Here is a 17526-nt window from a genome sequence, read left to right as displayed (position 1 = left end):
TGGAAAAGGGCCTGATTTTTCTTTTAAAATAATACATAAGAGAGCCTCACTGGATGACATGTTGAAAGCGAGATGATAGTAATTATGTCGTCTCCAGCTGTTTATCCAAAATACCGGGCACAGGTTGTGCTGGAGCCTACCCCAGCTAACAATAGGGGAGAGGCAGGGTACACTGGATGAGACACCAGCTTGTCAAACATAAATAAACCTATATTCATGCTCACATTCGCACCTATCATGTGGTGCTCACTTTTCTGTATTTCAGTTGTGGAAATTTAGTTATCACAAGTTTGAGAACTAAGAAAATGAATAAAGATTTTAAAACCTTTTCATGAGATGTGTTGATAGGAACAGATAGCGAAACATAAAGGTACACCAGTCATAACCTTTAACAACAGAATGAGTGGGATAATGTGGGTGAAAGCTTTGCAGGCCCACTTAGAATAAACATACTCGGGAATATGGGCTACAAAATACAGCAATGTCTAATATTATATATCAAATCTGTAAGATCCAAATACACACAAAGGACCAGAAATGTAATAATTGCCAACCAGTCTCCTCGTTCAGGAAGAATAATGCTCCTCTTAGAACATGTTGTGTTTATGGAGATGTATGCACATCATTTTCTAATAGTACCTCTATCGCATTACAAACTACGTACCTCTGTCTGGTGCTGAGACATGTTGGTTGCAGGTTTTGGAAAAGAAGCTGGTTGGATGTTTTTCTTCAAGGAGTTGATTTAGTCTCTCCAGCAGAGGTAAAGCAGCCTGCTGGAGCAGACCCATGACCTTCACAGTTGGTCTGTGCATACTAGCCTGAACCAGCCCGTATTCCTTGTACCAAAAGTTCCCACTTAGTACTGCCTAAACAACCAAGAAGAAAGTGGTGTCTTAGAACAGCCAAATATATACTTGAATTGTTCATCTCAGAACAAACAGAATAAATGATGACAAAGACCTGAGCAGTGGTGACACGCAGCTGAGAGAGATGTCTGACAAAGTGCAGCGCATTGATAGCAACCGCCATCTCTGTCTGTGTGGACAGACATTGCTCCAACAACTCTCTCTGCCTCATTTCTCTGTCCTGGAGGATAAATACACAGAGACTTCAAAAATAAAGGGCATAAACTCTCATTTACATTTAGACAGTGTTACAGAGTGTAGGTCATAGCACAAAGCTTAACCACACTTTTCAATGTGCCCTGTGGCATTTTGAATCACCGTAAATACATTTGATGCAGGTGACCAAAGAGGGTGAACTTCTGACCCAACTGTCACCAAACAATCAGTCAGCAATCGATAAAGTGGCAAAATGTGACCATAATGCCATTATCCTCACCATAGTTTGGACAGTTGTTGCACAAACTCCTCCCTGTGTCATCCATTTTTCTTGGTATTTCTGCAACTGCTCCAAAGACACATCCAACTTTTCAAGGCTCAACATGAGCTCTGAGTACCAAACACACTGCTGGTCCCACTCATCACCATCACCTTTATACACAGATAGAGACATGCATTAAATGTCCGGGCAGTTGGGCTTAGGTGTTAAGGGTCAACTACTTACTGGAAGTTTGGTGCTTCGGGCCCCAGTTATCAAAAACTGTCTAAATCAATCCACTGAACTTTAGGGGAATTTCTTGAAGACATTTTACCTCTCATCCGAGACGATGAGAGTTAAAATCCAGTGGATTGATTTTGAAAACTTTTGATAGCCATGACCTGGATAAAAGGAAACCTACACAGACATGGGGCCCCAGTTCCGCCAGTTTAAATACCCATGTATTCTTTAGCAAGATCCTTAACCTCGACTTACTCCCTTGGGGCCCTGCAGGCTGCCCATTGCTGGCAGAGATAAGTCAAATGCACAGAATAAATTCACAACATCATAGTATGTGTACTTGTTTGTGACAACAAAAATTCTTGTAGATCTTGCTCTTCTTGTTCTCCCTCTTAAATTTCCATCGAAATCACTTTCAGTACTGTAACACTGAAGGGTGGGATACGAGAAACCTGTCTGTTGGGAAACAATGAATGTAACTACAATGCTGTGCATGAGTGAATAATCCTCTAACCTTTTCATTCTACAAGTTAATTTACCTTGTGTGAGGATGTGAAAGACATGTGGAGGCAAGATCAAGGCCAGGTTGGAGCACTGAGATGCTCTCCTCTGGGCCTCGGTCTGCGCTGAATCCTGTAGCTCCATTGCTGCCACCCTCAGCTGCCTCCCCGACCACTGTAAATATAACATATACATGTATAACAGTGGAGGCATATTGTAGTATACTGGTGCAAACATGGAACATACATTAACAGAGACACAGTCTAGCAGCTCATAGGAAAATCTATTCACCAACCTGCCGAGGCCTACTTGCAGGTCAAGCCAAGATGTGGAAAGTGTTATAAAAATATGGAGATGAGGACCTTCATTGGTAATTTATAGTTACAGTAACTCTTATTCAAACACTAAGCACCTTTAGACTTACATGTGTGCTATTAACAAACAATTTGAGACTTGACTCAAAATTTGGGACTTGTTGTGCATCTTTAGTTTTCTTTCACAATAACATGAAAGAATATGGTAAGATTGACCTGCTGCATTTCATTTCATTGCATTGCATTTCATTTCTGCATGTTTCTTGACCACATATTTTCTTTTAGCACCATTATGAGCTGACCTACAGCTGTTTAGAGCCTTTGTTTAGAACCTCAGTCACCTCCCTGATAACTAAATTCCTCACCCTATCTCTGAGGGTGCGCCCAGCCATTCTACGGAGGAAACTCATTTCAACCGCTTGTATCCGGGATCTTGTCCTTTCGGTCATGACCCAAAGTTCACGACCATAGGTGAGAGTAGATTGAGAACATAGATTGAGAGGTAAATGGAGAGCGCCATCTTTCAACTTAACTCCTTCTTCACCACAACAGACCTATACAACGAATGCATCACCGCAGCCGCTGTAGCAACCAATCTGTCAATCTCACACTCCGTCCTTCCCTCACTTGTGAACAAGACCCCAAGATACTTGAACTCCTCCACATAGGGCAGACCACCTTTTTCCAGTCGAAAGCCATGGCCTCAGATTTGGAGGTGCTAATCCATCCCTTACCGAGAACTAAGGGATGCTATCAAGCTGGAGAAATAGTCTCATCAAGTCTTGTTGAATCGTGGGAGTCTGACCTCATCTGAGGATATTGTCCGGTGGTGAAAGGAATACTTTGAGGATCTCCTCAATCTCACTACCATGACTTCCACGATGAAAGCCGAGGCTGAGGTCTCAGGGGTAGATAGATAGATAGATAGATAGATAGATAGATAGATAGATAGATAGATAGATAGATAGATAGATAGATAGATAGATAGATAGATAGATAGATAGATAGATAGATAGATAGATAGATAGATAGATAGATAGATAGATAGATAGATAGATAGATAGATAGATACTTTATTAATGGGTAGACCCGTCAAGGAGCGTTTTGTAAAATTTGTGGATGTAACCAGTGGCAGTCGAGCTGACGACATTGCCGATCTTATTTTTTATTTACTTGAGGAATACGAATGTCCTCTGGACAAAGTTGTTGCACAGTGTTATGATGGCGCAGGGGTGATGGCATCTGGACTAAACGCAGTGCAGATTAAAGTGAAGGAGAAGGCAACCGTGGCCCTATTCATTCACTGTTATGCACATTGCCGAAATGTAGTATTAACTCAAGGGGCCTCAAAACTTAAAGAGTGCGAGCTTTTTTTTGCCAATCTGAATGGGCTCGCTGCATTCTTCTCTAGATCTCCGAAGCGCCCTCTTGGATGAAATTTGCAAGAGGCGTCTCCCTCACGTTGCGCCAACACGATGGCAATTTGCGTCTAGATCGGTGAATGCAGTCCTTGAGAAGCAATTTGCTCTAAAGGAGTTATTTGATCATATATTAGAACACCACGACAAGTATGATGAGGACACTGTACTTTCTGCAGATGGATTTGAAGCACGTCTGGAGGATTTTGAGTTTGGTTTTTTGCTCAACACATTCAATAGGATTTTTGAAAACACTGATGTGCTTTTTGCAATATTAAACACAAAAACTGGATGTACAATTCTGCTTGACAAGAGTGAACGAGTTTTGTCGCTCAGTTGAGCAGGCCAAGCAAAATTTCAATGACACATGAAGAAACGGTGCGCGTCTCAGGTGTTCCAGCTGTGCGCAGAGGTCGGGGCGCACAACATTCGTTCCCAGACACGGAATCGATTTCAGGACCATAACATGTTGATGTTTCTCTCCCTCCTCGACCCCCAGCACTTTCACACTTACAGGGAAAAATTTCTGCAAGCAGCCTTTTCAAGCTTAATGCAGAGCCATAGAACACTGTTTGATTTTCCCCGACTTAAAACAGAATTGTCTGTAATGTATGGAGTGACTGATTTTGAAGGGAAAAGTCCCGCTGATCTCCTTGATTTTCTTCGGATCAAAAATCTGAGTGCGAGTGTGGGGTAAATTAACGCATTGGCCTCTTTTGCTGTAACTATCCCTGTGTCCACTGTGTCTGCTGAAAGTTCATTCACGGCACTGAAGCGTCTAAAAACGTATGCCAGAAATACGACGAGACAGACGCAGCTTTCAGCTTTAGCCTTCATGTCCAGAAAGAAAGAGTTGCTGATGGATCTGAAGCGCAACAACAAATTGTTCGACAGAGCCATGGAAGTTTTTCTGAAGAAAGAAAGAAGGATGGATTTCATTTTTAAATAAAAAGGCACTGTGTGGATCCATGTTGGTGAGTGTATTTTTATTTTTAAAGGTTTTTGTCATGTTTATTTGTTGAGTCATTGGTAACAAGTTAAATATCAAAAATACTAGAAATAATTTATTTTAAATGCTCCGGAAATTAAGTGTTGCCTGATTAGCCCATATTAAGAGTGATGTAATGTATATGTGAGGATTCTCAAACCCTGGTGTCATACTAATGTTACGAGGCATATTTTAGGTAGGAATAAATATGACGTCACTGAATGCCTACGGTTGAAATGCACGGCCCGCCACTGCATTTTTTAGACCAATTAAGTTTCAAGTGGGTTATTTCCGGCGCCACAGTGGTTGGGAAATACTAAGATAAGTCAGTCAGTCAAACTTTATGAATAAAATTGTTGAAAAACCCCTATTTTTTGCTACATTTTCGTGGCCAGGCACCGGTGCTATCCGCAGGCTGCTCTGCCGTCAGATAGCAGGTCAGTGAGAGCCAGCGATTCGGCGACGCCCCTTCACTACCGTTGTTAGGGGGCGTAGTCCGGCCAGACTACCGGCCAGAGTGCATTCCTGAGGGTTCCCCCTGGTGGCGTAGTGCGGCTTTACTGCCCGCCAGACTGCCGGCTTTTATTTAGCAATCTTGTTTTTAACCAATATTAATATTAATATTAATCTACATATAAGGCGCATCGGATTACAAAACACGCTGCGGGTTTATGAGAAAATGATAGGCTTTTAGGTGCACCGAATAGTGCGGAAAATACTGCACTCATTCCTGATCCTGGTCACTCCCAAAGAGAACCTCAGCATCTTCATCTCTGCTACCTCCAGCTCTAATTCCTGTCTTTTCCTCAGTGACACTGTCTCTAGACCAAAAAACATCGCTGATCTCACCAGTTTTGTACACCTTAACTTTCATTTTAGCTGAAACTCTTCTATCACACATCACACCTGACACTTTTCTCCACCCGTTCCATCCTGCCTGTACACACTTCTTCAACTCTTTTCCACACTCTCCATTGCTCTGGACCGTTGACCCTAAGTACTTAAAATCCTCCACCTTCTTGATCTCTTCTCCCTGTAACCTCACTCTTCCACTTTGGTCCCTCTCATTCACACACATGTACTCTGTCTTACTGCAGCTAACCTTCATTCCTCTCCTTTCCAGGGCAAACCTTCACCTCTGTAGCTTCTCCTCCACCTGTTCCCTGCCCTCACTACAGATCCAAATGTCATCTGACTAACATCATAGTCCATGGAGATTCCTGTCTAACCTCGTCTGTCAGCCTGTCCATCACCATAGAGAACAAGAAGAGGCTCAGAGCTGATCCCTGATGCAGTCCCAACTCCACCTTGAACTCCTCTGTCACACCTACAGCACACCCCACCACTGTCTTACAGTCCTCATACATGTCTTGCACTGCTGTAACATACTTCTCTGCCACTCCAGACTTCCTCATACAATACCACAGTTCCTCTCTGGGCACCCTGTCATAAGCTTTCTCCAGATCTACAAAAACACAATGCAGCTCCCTCTGGCCTTCTCTGTACTTTTCTATCAACATCCTCAAAGCAAGTACTGCATCTGTAATAGTCTTTTTTTTTACATGAAACTATACTGATGCTTACAAATGCTCACTTTTGTCCTTAGTCTAGCTTCCACTACTCTCTCCCATAACTTTATTGTATGGCTCATCAGCTTTATTCCTCTGTAGTTGCCACAACTCTGCACATCTCCCTTGGTCTTAAAAATTGGCACCAGCACACTTCTCCTCCATTCCTCAGGCATCTTCTCACTATCTAAGATCCTGTTGAACAACCCAGTCAGAAACTCTACTGCCACCTCTCCTAGACACTTCCATACCTCCACAGGTATATCATCAGGACCTTTCCACTTTTCATCCTCTTCAATGTCCTCCTCACTTCATCCTGACTAATATTTGCTACTTAACTAATCTTTGCTGCTGGTGTCCTTTTTTTGCCACTCCAAAACACCACTACAGGTGAAGCAGATTCACAGTCACCTGTGCATAAATCAGCATACTGAAGTTTTGACTGACTTGTATCATACCATGGTGATTAAATGTCCACATAATTTTGGAGCAGTTTTTCACTGATCATGTCCTACACCAAATGTTGATTAATACTAATGCTAATACATGAAAGAATGCTTGTAATATGTTACTTGAATTGAACTCTTTTTTGTCATGAAACACTTTTAAAGGCTGATGAAATAAATACAGTGTTGTGCGTTTCACTTCAGGTCATTGCTTGCTGTGTTTGGATGCTGAGTTTAGAGTTTATTATAAAACTATGTTAACTGTCATGTTTCCAACTCATTTTCGTCGACTGTGCATGGTTCTGTACATGAATTATACAGTACCCTCTGCTTGCTTTTACCCTTTTGGATTTGCATTTATATGAACTTACCTGGGGGGTTTTGTTTTGTTTTGTTTTGTAATTTGTTTTTTTTGTTTTTTGTTTTTTGTTTTTTGTTTTTTGCTTTTTGTTTTTTGTTTTTGTTTTTGTTTTTTGGGGGGGGGTTTGGGGGGGAACAGATGTTTCTCAAGAAATGTGATTATCATGGGAAAAAAAATTAAAATCCAATTCAGTTCAGACAGAGAAACTTTTTTTATATTTTAGATTTTTTTAATACTTTAGATCAGGGCTTTGAACCAGAATTTTTTGCCAATCAGTTTGTTCTGAACAGAAACAGAATTATAACGTTTCCGGTTTTGTGTTCCACCCATAAACTGACGTTCCAGAACAAAAAATAAAGTTCCTGAACCGGTTAATAACGTTCCTTGTAAATATAAATATGTAGGTGCCATATTTTGCGCACCATAAGACGCGCTTAAAAGCCTTAAAATGTCTCAAAAATCAAAGCTGCGCCTTTTTTACATTAAGCGTCTTATGTGTACACTGAGTTCCAAAATCTGTAAAAATGTTTTTGTGTGATTTTAGTCAGCGCTCCACCAGATCGACCATTTTCCACCGACATAGGACGTATTACGTCACTACGTACACCGGCAGCAATGGACGAATTAGAGGACATGACGCAAGGCTACGTCCTGCACACCTCCGGTAGGTACCGGTATCAGTATATGTATGCCGGTACTGTACCGCAGGTATGCTGCATAAATACATTTGTTTGGCTAAACACCCCCGACAATGACGTCAGCGAAGAGACACGCTTACAACGAAACATGTACACTCCAGGCTATCAGTTCCGGTTGTTCCGGTTCACGTAAAGAGACCGGGTGGCTTTTTTCACGGTTCGCTATCTCTCTTGGTTTGTGACTCCATGCACGCCCACACCACCGCTTCTGTCAAAAACCACGTCAAGCGGCTGATTTCGGAGCTTGCCATCATCCTGGGAGAATTAACGAAAGAACTCCAACCGCTGGACATCGGTGTAAACAGAGCCTTTAAAGTTAAGCTGCATGCGTCGTGGAGTGATGGATGAGAGACGTGAACACACGTTTACCAGGACTGGAGGCAGTGCTGAACGAGTTACACCACAATATATGCGTGGATTGTGGATGCCTGGACTAACATATCTGCTTCGGCTTTTGTCCAATGTTTCTCTAAAGCCGGCATCATTACCGGACAGACACCCAGAAACGTGACGGTCAGCGATAGTGAATTACCGAGCTATTCAATGCAGACCGAAGATGAGGACTTCGAAGGATTTAGCACAGATTTCTCAAAAAAATAAAGAAATAAAAACATATTTAAAAAAATAATGTCGGTGTATTTTTGGAAATTTAAATATGTAGTACAACACAGTTCAACCACAGTCACCTTTTTGCTTCCGTTAGCTAGCATTCACCGAACAATAAGGTGCGCCATGCGTCCGGTTAAAGTACAGAAATAAACTCCGTTATTTAGACTGCGCCTCCTTATACAATGAGCCAAATGGTGAGCAGAATACGGTAACTTAGGGACTTTTAAATAGGCAACTAATGCAATTAGTTTATATACTATAGACTATGCCCCCAAGATAGGCTCTGGCTCCCCGTGACCCGCTGCGGCAGATATAGCGGTGGTAATCTGATGACTGACTGACTGACAATAAACTATAATTATAGATTTATCCCTACCCTACAGTAAACAGTACCACAGCACTACACCACTGCTTTATGACAGGTATATCACTGTAGTTAAGGCTTATGCCTCCTACTTAGACACTACATGAAATAAGACAAGAATAATTTCCACCATGTCATTTATTGCTGAACAACAGATCTTCATTGTTCTTCTCCCATAGCTCAATATTGCTACAAAGCGCTGGCAGTACGGGGACACATTGCTCTGAAAATGACTGCATCCAATGAGTTATTGTCTAAATCATACATACATACATACTGCAGTGTTTACCTGTTATGATTAAATGGTGACTGGGAGACTGCCCTTTTCTTAACTGCTGTTGATAGTCGCTACTTCTCTCTGCTCTCATTCCGCGTCCAGTGAATGACAGGAAGTGAAACATGGGGTCAAATATTTTTTTCAAGAAGGAAAAAAACCCGGTATTAACCAGTTTACAGTTATTTTCTGTTCCGATTCTGTTCCAGAACATTGAAAAATATAAAGTTTTCGCTTTCGTTTTTGTTCCTGCCAAAATACCAAAAGTTTCCGGTTTTCATTCCATGAACCGGTTCAAAGCCCTGCTTTAGATAATTACCCATGAAAGAAAAAATTTGAGATTTTACCCTCGTTTTGCAGGATGTCAATGAGTGTCTTCGTTCAAGTCAGTAGTCTTCCCCAAGATAGTAGCATTGTGTACTGAAACTGATTCATGGTATTTATACTGCATAAACAGTGATTTAATGAAATGTGACATGAAATATTCTGATATTGTCAGACTTGTTTTCGTTTTTGAGCTGTAGATTATAATTGTCAAAATATAAGTTTAAAAAAAGGTTGTCACATTTTAGTTTACATTAATTCTAAAATGTACAAGGTTTTCACTCCCTGAAATAAGTAACTGAAACATTAAACTTTTTCATTATATTCTAATTATTTTAGTTGCCCCGAGTTTTTGCAACAGTTATGGATTTCATTTGCCTGATATTGTATTGTGTTAATTTTTAGTCACCAATAATTGAACAGCATCTCTCAAGTCTCTGCTTCATATCTGCATCTGGGTCCTCTTCCTTTAACTGTTTGAAACATAACATAAGCATCCAAGTTATTTAAGATATCTGCAACCAAAATAACAATTTCCCCCAGCCAACCTGATACCAGTTCACTTCTGTCAGTCTCAGGAGGCACTGGAATAAAGCGGAGTCCAGGTCAGACAAAAGATCTTCCTCCCTCTGCCTTTGCTGCTGCCAGTGAGTGTTTCGCATACATGCCTCTCTCTGCAGAGCCTCTACCTGATACACAAGCAGGCAAAAAACACAGTCCATCAGATTCACCAAATTCTATCGACCTGAATCCCTTTTTATATTTTTCAAAATTCCCTAAAATGACAACAAAGTGGAGAACTCAATCAACTTTATTCATCATGGCCAAAACAAAGGTTTCTTTGTTTTTGCTGATTGTGGTAACATAGATTTCAATTAGTTACACACCTGCACACTATCAGTTTGATCTGCCACAGTCAGCCAGTAGGAAGCTGTAATGGGTACAACTATTTTTCTGGACATGTCCAGCCGGGCGCCAACAACCGGGGCCACAACCCCTGTCACTGGATCAACAGTGAAAGATCCATAACAGATTGGCACTAAGCCTGTTAAGCACAAAATCAGAGACAGAGGTCTTTGCTTTTATTATTTAAAAGGATTAATGAATAAATTGAATCTACTATCAGGCCAAATGAACATTGACCTGTACAATAGCTTTCATTCATACAACCTTTTCCACCGGGGTCCTCCATAGTCCCTGCCAAAGGTGTTATCCTCCCAGTGACAAGATCAGACTGACAGCCAAGCACAGGTACATGAAGACCGGATCCCATAGGGTCAGGGTACTCCATGCCCAGCAGAGCTGGAACACATATATCTGAACCTGGGAGAGGCATGTCTCCTGGTTTGAAAAACACGGTATAAGTCAGAGGGTTAGAGGTGCTGTAATATTTAGTTTACACTTCATTCTTACATGTTTTTATGTTCAATACATTTCTTGTTGTAATTTGTATCTACCTGTCAGGATTGATTTTTCTAATTATACATAACTTCCTTAGTTTTCTTATATTCTTTTCAAATATTGAGTATATTTCTTGCATTTTAGCAAGTTTAATTGGCAATTCAAAGGTCTATAAGCTTGTATGTGTTCAAACATCTGAACAGACCAGCACATAATGGGGTAAATGTGTGGACTGACTTCCCAGAAAGAATTTGACATCTGCTATTTTGTATCTGGTGTATGTCTAATGTCTTTTTATCATTTAAATGCACATCAGCCATCTTGAAAATACTAATGTTTTAATAGTTTTGTGTTCTTTCTGGAAAATGAATATGTATTGCATTTATACTGTTAGAATTACAGATATCGTTGAGCAGGCACGATGAGGAACAGACCTTGATGACCTTATATACCTTAAGCTTTTTTTTATTTAGGGAATTGTATAGGAATTGTTTTATATAGTAACGGTGTTATATACTTTGACCTTATCGATCTTAGTTTCTACAAATCCTAATAGGAAGTGTGGTTTTGCCTCAAACACACACTCCTGCAAGGGTGAAAACCTATGACAAAAACAGTTAGTTCTTTCTCTGGTGAAAGAGTTGGTGGTCCATGTGCCAAAATTAAAGAAGGACCCTTTGACCAGGCAACTAAATAAAATTCAGACATAAGTTGATCACATGACTTTTTATGTGTTCCCCTCCCTCCGTTTATTAATGGGAGCTCCCATGAGATAATCCTATAAGACAAGAGACTAAGGTAAGTGTCGTCCTGGTCCACAAGGGACTTCAGGGGATACATGGTTGCTGTTCGATTGAAGGTAGGTGGACTGGAGTATAAGCATAAAGGGTTTCAGAATAGAGGCCGGCCAGAGTGCTGTAGGACAGGGAGCTGCCCCAGCCTCCATATAAATTTTGAAGTTATGTAGGACAAGTAGGTCACGTGGGGTAGTTCCCGTTGGTGGTAACAACCAAATTAAGGCCAAAAGCCAAAAAAAAGAGTTGGTCTTTGAGGAAAAATGCTTACAAAAATTTAAGTCCATTCATTCTCCCACTAAGATTTCCTTACCCACAATCCCTCCATCACGCTGGAGACCTGCAGTCCATTCCAGCAAGATCTCCAACCTGGTTTGCAATTGCAGCTGGCAGTGTAGACTCCTTTCCCAAGCATGCTGGAGCTCCTTGGCTACAGAGAGATGATCTTGTCGCCCACTCCCCCTCTCTGTACTCTCATGAAGCGGTAAGTTGTGTTCTGGTCTACAGTGGCCAGTAAAAGGCTTGAGGAGCTCCAACACTTTTAGCATTGCTAGTAGAACCTAATGGACAAAAGTTTGAATTTTAATAAAGTAATTTTTTGCTAGACATCTGCTGAATAACTCTGTTACAAGTAGCACTTTCTCCTAGGTCAACTGTCATTAAGGGGAAATTTTTATTTTCAAATTTAAAAAATAACATGGTAGTGATGTGTTTTGATACATAAGTCACATTTTTTCGAATTAGGAAATGTATTATCCTTAAGTTCAAGTGAACATGATTTTAGATATATTGGCTCGTACCTTGCTGTCAAGGAGACCTTGGTATCCTCCTGCATTAGACACCACTTGGCCTGCCCACTTGCTGGTTCCTCCTACTCTCACCATTCGCCCACACAGGGGATCAATGACAGGCTCAGCCAGAAGAACTCCCCCTACTGGCAGCACAGCTCCTACAAAATGTATATAAAGTTGAACTGATAACCTCAACATGGGTTGTCCTAAACAGTCACCAACAGCACTAACCAGTCACTGGATCCAGATCAACCCCCACAGTAAGCACAACATTGCCCGTCCTGGAGTCTAGCATGGGATAACCAATCTGAATGGGCTGCAGCTGGCGGGTGAGGGGACATATATGCACCCCTCCCAGTGGATATACTAGTCCGGTCTTGGGGTGAATGGTGACAGCCAGAATGGGCACAGGCACCCCAGTATCTGGGTCTGCCATTGGAGCACCTAGTTGCAGCCTCTGGCCAGGTTTGAGGCCTCTGCGCCGGGTGCTCAGCAGAGGCTGGTCTGAGTGATGTGAGGTTGGGTAAGGAATGAAAGGAAGGAGCGGACTGTCCCACTTCCTGCTGTCTCCTGAGATAAGCAGAACTGTTATATTGACATCCATCCTCAGAAACACTTTCACAGTATGTAATCCTTATGGGTGATCTTTAATGCATGCATAGGTTCATTAATTACACCTGTTGAACCACTGTCTACTTAGGTAGACAACCCCAAAACTGTCATCATGCGGTATTTATTATCACAAATAAGGACTTTGAGTAGAAGGAACTTCATCTATGTTATGACAAACTAAAAAAACACACCATGCAAATATTTGTTATATACAGCAGTCTGACCGAATTTAATTTCCAATGATATAGTCTTAAACATCTACAACTCTAAGCAGTCCATTACATTTATTTGATTTCTTGTGAGCTGAAAATACACTATGTTAGGAGACTTTTTTTTAAAAAATAAGTCATGTCTGTAAAATTGTAAACACCTTTACTGAGTTTTATTTAACCTGATGACGCAATTTTAAGTTGCCGATTGATGATTAGGTAAGTTGAGACTTTTAGCAAGAGCCAATTTTTCTGTACTCGAAACACTGAAATAGAAAAGTTAGATCATGTATCTACAGAGCAGGTGTAGTTTCATCACCAATAATTTGCCCACCCACCCAATGACCCCGACAAACACACCTCGTGTTACCTGTGTATGAGTCCGTTGTAAACACTAAAGTAGAACTTGCAGGATCATAAGCCACATTGCCGGCTATAGGCATAACTCTGCATGTCTGTGGGTGGAGGCAGAACTCTGCTGGCACTGCGATTGTGTGACCGCTGCTAAGGAGCATCTGGCTATGGGCGTTCGGCCTGATGAGGCCTGTGACTGAATCACAGTGAAGGGCCTGACAAACACGCAGGGAGCCACCAGCATCTGGAGAGAAGCAGAAGGACAGATGGCTGAGAGCAGTTAGAATTGCATAATCGGAAATGACTGTTATAATGATTTAAACTGGTTTGAGTACAGTCACGTGCAGGGTAGTGAGTTAGTTATTAACTAACCCTAACCTTACTCCCAACCTGACCTCAACTCTTGGATCGTTTGTTATCTTATCACACAGCTCAGACTTTCATATTGGACCAATAACAAACTTAATGTATGGGTTCTCTAGATTCTTAACAATGCCGGGAAAGTGTAAGTGTGACTGTATGTGAATATACTTATCTCAATGTATTTCATGTTTGCCTTTGTGTTGTAAGTACAGATTCTTAACACTAGATGGTGGTGTTTCCATAGACAGAGTATTTGAGCTATTGATGTAACATAACTCTGGTTGATTAAGCTCACCAAATATATGCTCTTTGGTCAGCACAGTTCCAGAGTCAGGGCAGAGCAGTTTGGCCCCTGTACCCTCACCCAACAATCCCCAGGCCCCCTGACGCTGGCATTCTGCTGACACAAGCTCTCCCATCTCATCTATCTGTGATGTTAGCTTCTGGATCCAACTGAAGATAGGAAGCAGCAGATTGAATATGTAAGGGTTTCATCTTTTCTGACTTATGTTTGTTTGTTCGTGACAATCTGCAAAAGCAATCGGAAGCCTTACATTTGCTGGTAGAGCTCACAGGATGGTGAATTGCTGTTAGAAACTCTGGACAGTAGTTTTGTGAACCCTCTCAGATGAGCTGTGAACATACTGTTGACCCTTTGCTGGGCGTGTTGCTCTCGCCTCAAAGCCTGGACAGATTAGTATTATTACATAATTTAACATCTAAAGCCAAAATGATAAGTTAATTTATAAGTGGAAAATTATTTGTGTTAATTTTTCAAGCAAAGAAATTATATATGGTATTTTACAACAAATTGTTCCAAAATTATTTGCATTAAACAGTTGTTGCACCTGAACAAAGGTGGCTGTCTCTTTACAGCTATCCAATAAAAATGCACCCTCTCAACTTTCATCATCTCTTTGATAGTTAGAATAGTTAGAATAATGTTAGAGTGACCAACTAAAAAGTTAATGAACCTCCAGCTGACTTTCAAGCAGAGTCCTCAGCTGTGATGCCAGAGTCTTTCGTCGTGACACCTCCTTTCCCACCTCGTTCTTTATCCTTTCATACCCCTCCCCCATCTTCTCCCCAGTAATTAAGCATGGGTTGAGTGGGTGAAGTTTCCCAAGCACTCCTTGATACAACACCTTTACCTGGATACATACAGACATGTTTGAAAAAAGAGTGACAAGACAGTAGCATATGTTCACAAGATAGAAACAATGAGATAACACACGTTAACTAATTTACAACTAACACTAGTGAGACAAGCACATTTATGAAATGACAAGAGAGGGTGAGATTTTCGATTTCCCCCGAGTCTTTATCTCTTGAGCTGTACTGAGAGCTGTAACAAGTCTCTTCTCCCCTATTCTGCAGCCAGAGGGCAGGAAGGGTGTGTGTGTGTGTGTGTGTGTGTGTGTGTGTGTGTGTGTGTGTGTGTGTGTGTGTGTGTGTGTGTGTGTGTGTGTGTGTGTGTGTGTGTGTGTGTGTGTGTGTGTGTGTGTGTGTGTGTGTGTGTGTGTGTGTGTGTGTGTGTGCGTGTGTGTATGGTATATATATATGGTATATATATATGGTATAAGAAAAAAAATTTAAAATGTCCCCCTCACCCTTTCAGGGTGGTATCTGTGTGTCATCCTCAAGCTCGGGTCCTCCACCAGAGGCCTGGGAGTCTGAGGGTTCTGCACAGTATCTTAGCTGTTCCTAGGACTGTGCTCTTCTCGACTGAGGCTTCAGATGTTGTTCCAGGAATCTGCTGGAGCCACTCCTCCAGTTTGGGGGGTCACTGCCCCAAGTGCTCCTACTACCACGGGAACCACATTAACCTTGACCTTCCTCATCTGTTCCAGCTGTTCTTTCAACCCTTGATATTTCTTAATCTTTTCATGTTCCTTCTTCCTGATGTTGGCGTCAGCTGGAATCACCACATCTATCACCACTGCTCTCTTCTGCTCTTTGTCCATCACCACTATGTCCGGTTTGTTAGCCAGTAGCTGTTTGTCGGTCTGGAAGCTGAAGTCCCACAGGATCTTAGCCTTGCCGTTCTCAACCACCTTCGGTGTATGTCCCATTGGGATTTGGGTACTTCTAGTCCATACCGGGTACAGATGTTCCTGTACACTATCACAGCTACTTGGTTGTGCCTTTCCATGTATGCTGAGCTGTCGAGCATCTTACACCCTGCTACCACATGCTGGACTGACTCTGGGGCTTCTTTACATAGCCTGCACCTTGGGTCAGATCTACTGTGGTAGATATTGGCCTCTATTGCCCTTGTACTTAGGGCCTGTTCTTGTGCTGCCATGATCAGTGCCTCTGTGCTGTCTGTCAGTCCAGCTTTATTCAGCCATTGGCAGGTCTTTTTGATATCAGCCACTTCCTCTATCTGACGGTGGTACATGCCGTGTGGTACATGTCCCTCCATGTTGTCTCCTCCTCCTCTTCCTCCTCAGGTTTCTGCTGTCTAAGGCATTCACTGAGCAGTTCATCTGTTGGGGCCATCTTCCTGATGTACTCTTGGATTTTTGATGTCTCTGATGGCCCTGATGCTCACTAGTCCTTGGCCTCCCTCTTTCCGCTTAGTGTACAGCCTCAGGATGCTGGACTTGGGGTGAAACACTCCATGCATGGTGAGGAGCTTTCTCGTCTTGATGTCTGTGGCTTCTATCTCCTCCTTTGGCCAGCTTATGATCCCAGCGGGGTACCTGATGACAGGCAGTGCATACATGTTGATGGCTCGGACCTTGTTCTTGCCATTCAGCTGACTTCTCAGGACTTGCCTTACTCTCTGGAGGTATTTGGCTGTGGATGACTTCCTTGCGGCCTCCTCCTGGTTGCCATTAGCCTGTGGGATTCCAAGATATTTGTAGCTGTCCTTGATGTCTTCTATCCTGCCCCCTGGTAGGTTGACCCCTTCAGTTCTGATCATCTTGCCTCTTCTTGATACCATCCGGCCACATTTGTCTAATCCGAATGACATCCCTATGTCGTCGCTGTAGATCCTGGTGGTGTGGATCAGTGAGTCAATTTCTCGCTCATTCCTGGCATACAGCTTGATGTCATCCATGTAGAGGACATGGCTGATTGTTGTCCCGCTTCGGAATTGGTATCCGTAGCCACTCTTTGTGATGATGTGACTGAGGGGGTTCAGGCCTATGCAGAACAGCAGTGGTGATAGTGCATCCCCTTGGTATATGCCGCACTTGATGTTAACTTGGGCAATTGGCTTGGAGTTAGTCTTCAGGGTTGTCTTCCACTTCCTCATTGAGTTCTTGATGAAGGCTCTTAGTGTCCTGTTGATCTTGTACAGTTCCAGACATTCCAGTATCCACGTGTGTGGCATTGAGTCGTAGGCTTTCTGGTAGTCAATCCAGGCGGTGCACAAGTTGGTCTGCCTATTCTTACAGTCTCTGTGTACTGCTCTGTCCACCAGTAGCTGGTGCTTGGCTCCCTTGGTGTTACTACCAACTCCTTTCTGTGCCCCGCTCCTATATTGATCCATGTGCCTACTCATCTTAGCTGCCATGATGCCTGACAGGAGCTTCCATGTTGTACTGAGACAGGTTATTGGCCGGTA

The 17526-nt window shown here is 42.3% G+C and overlaps 1 protein-coding gene across 1 annotated transcript in view; it reads right to left on the bottom strand.

Moving 5' to 3' along the window:
* The window catches only part of si:dkey-103g5.4 (uncharacterized), a 47020-nt gene extending 37079 nt beyond the window's left edge, over positions 1-9941 (bottom strand). Inside the window, 5 exon segments of the mRNA XM_068317634.1 lie at positions 665-866; positions 961-1086; positions 1342-1493; positions 2100-2235; positions 9835-9941. Of these exon segments, the coding sequence (XP_068173735.1) occupies positions 665-866; positions 961-1086; positions 1342-1493; positions 2100-2205 (586 nt within the window). The 5' untranslated portion in view covers positions 2206-2235; positions 9835-9941.
* Positions 9942-17526: the final 7585 nt, after the last annotated feature.

The sequence above is a fragment of the Antennarius striatus genome, chromosome 6 (assembly GCF_040054535.1).
Source record: "Antennarius striatus isolate MH-2024 chromosome 6, ASM4005453v1, whole genome shotgun sequence".
Taxonomy (NCBI): Eukaryota; Metazoa; Chordata; class Actinopteri; order Lophiiformes; family Antennariidae; genus Antennarius; species Antennarius striatus.
This window is presented reverse-complemented; position numbering and strand designations above follow the sequence as displayed.